The following is a 1547-nucleotide window of genomic DNA, read 5'->3' as shown; positions in this document are numbered from 1 at the left end:
TTTTTTAATTTCTTCCTAATCAAAAAAAAAAAAAAAAAAAAAAAAAAGAGAGAGATTTCCAATATCCCTCAGGATTTTTTTTTTTTTTTAAACTACAGCAGGCTGGTCCCTGACCACAATGGTTTCTGAAAACAGATGCATGTTATAAAGCACTTACTCATGGCAGCTTTTCCAAAGAAGTTGTTCATTATGTTGCCCTTTGCTGGTGGTTTGTTGCTTACTGCAGACACCTAGAAGCAAACAGAGGAGTAACCACAGGAATTATTCATGCAACACAGCCCTCAGCATGCATAGTACTGCTTCTGGACAAGCAAAATAAATATGTATAATTTGTTGAGTAGTCAGTGTCTTAGGATTCAATATCTGTTTAGGAGAATTTGAAGATACTAGATATTACATGCGTCAAAGGGTCAAGGGTAAGTTACTTACGACTCCTTAGCTAGGCCTTCAAATCTAACTTGGGTCACATTCCTGTCTGATGGCTGACAGTGTTACTGCAATAAGTGGTTGGGACTTGGGTCAGTTCCCAGTAAAGAACTGTTCTTTTTGCAAACTATCAGTGCCTCAACTCACAGTAACCGACAGAGGAAAGAACACAGATTGGCCAAACCATGAAGAATTTATCCAGCTACTCTGGCACGTACGTTGTTCTGCTGAGCCGCTTGCAAAAAAGTATCACTCCTCTATTCCATTAATATAGCCACCACCAAAGTGAAAAATCACACACACAAAAAACCCCACCTAAGGAAGCTTAGCCTCCTAATCCCATTTATTTTCATGCAAAAAAAAAAGGCAACCAGACACTAAAGTTCCCAAAACACTCAGACACACATATTTCACCAGTTCTAAATTCACTATAAAAATCAGAAAAATGAACCAAAACATACTCAAGTGTTATAAACAAGCCAAACCATATGCAGGGAAACTTACCATTTTAATACCCATTTACTGGCCACATTGCTTTAAAAACAATTATACTAATTAAAAATTAAAACGTAATCCTATCCTGGAAAAACCAGCAGTTGAGAAGAGAAACAGTTTAGTCTTGCACAGGTCAAGCTCTGAAATTTCCCTCACAGACCAAGTTTAAACACCTTGATACTTTTAAGACCTGGACTTCTCACATTTCACTTACTGCTCAAAACAAATCCTTTTAAGCACAATGGAGAGAGCAAGATCCTCAACTGGTGTATATATTTGCGTAACTGAAGACAATGGAACAATCGTCTCAATAATGCAGCTATGCTGGTTTATACTCACTGGAGATCTGGCTCAAGGAGGAATGTCAAAGCGTCAAAGTTATGGCAAATACACTTCTGTGGATAGGCCAAGAGTGTGGCACAATATATTTTTGCCCAAGATGACTGACAGAAGGCACGACTGTACTATACAGTTAAATACTTACAAAAGAGTGACTGAGCATTCCCGGTGGACAGCAAGTTTAGCACTAGAAGCAGTGGACAAGGCTGCACTACGGCTGTTTAAGGTTATTTAGGTTGAGTAAGAGCAAAGCTAGAATCATAGAATCATTCAGGTTGGAAAAGACC

General features: G+C 38.5%; 1 protein-coding gene across 1 annotated transcript in view; it reads right to left on the bottom strand.

Moving 5' to 3' along the window:
* Window positions 1-1547, bottom strand: part of POLD3 (DNA polymerase delta 3, accessory subunit) — a 44581-nt gene that overhangs the window by 16677 nt on the left and 26357 nt on the right. Inside the window, exon 8 of the mRNA XM_009276890.2 lies at window positions 158-230. Within this exon, the coding sequence (XP_009275165.2) occupies window positions 158-230 (73 nt within the window). The remainder of the gene's footprint in view (window positions 1-157; window positions 231-1547) is intronic.

This window comes from Aptenodytes forsteri, unplaced genomic scaffold (assembly GCF_000699145.1).
Source record: "Aptenodytes forsteri isolate BGI_AS27 unplaced genomic scaffold, ASM69914v1 Scaffold459, whole genome shotgun sequence".
NCBI classification, from domain to species: Eukaryota; Metazoa; Chordata; class Aves; order Sphenisciformes; family Spheniscidae; genus Aptenodytes; species Aptenodytes forsteri.
Note: the sequence above shows the minus strand (reverse complement) of the source record. Positions and strands in the feature narration are given on the sequence as shown.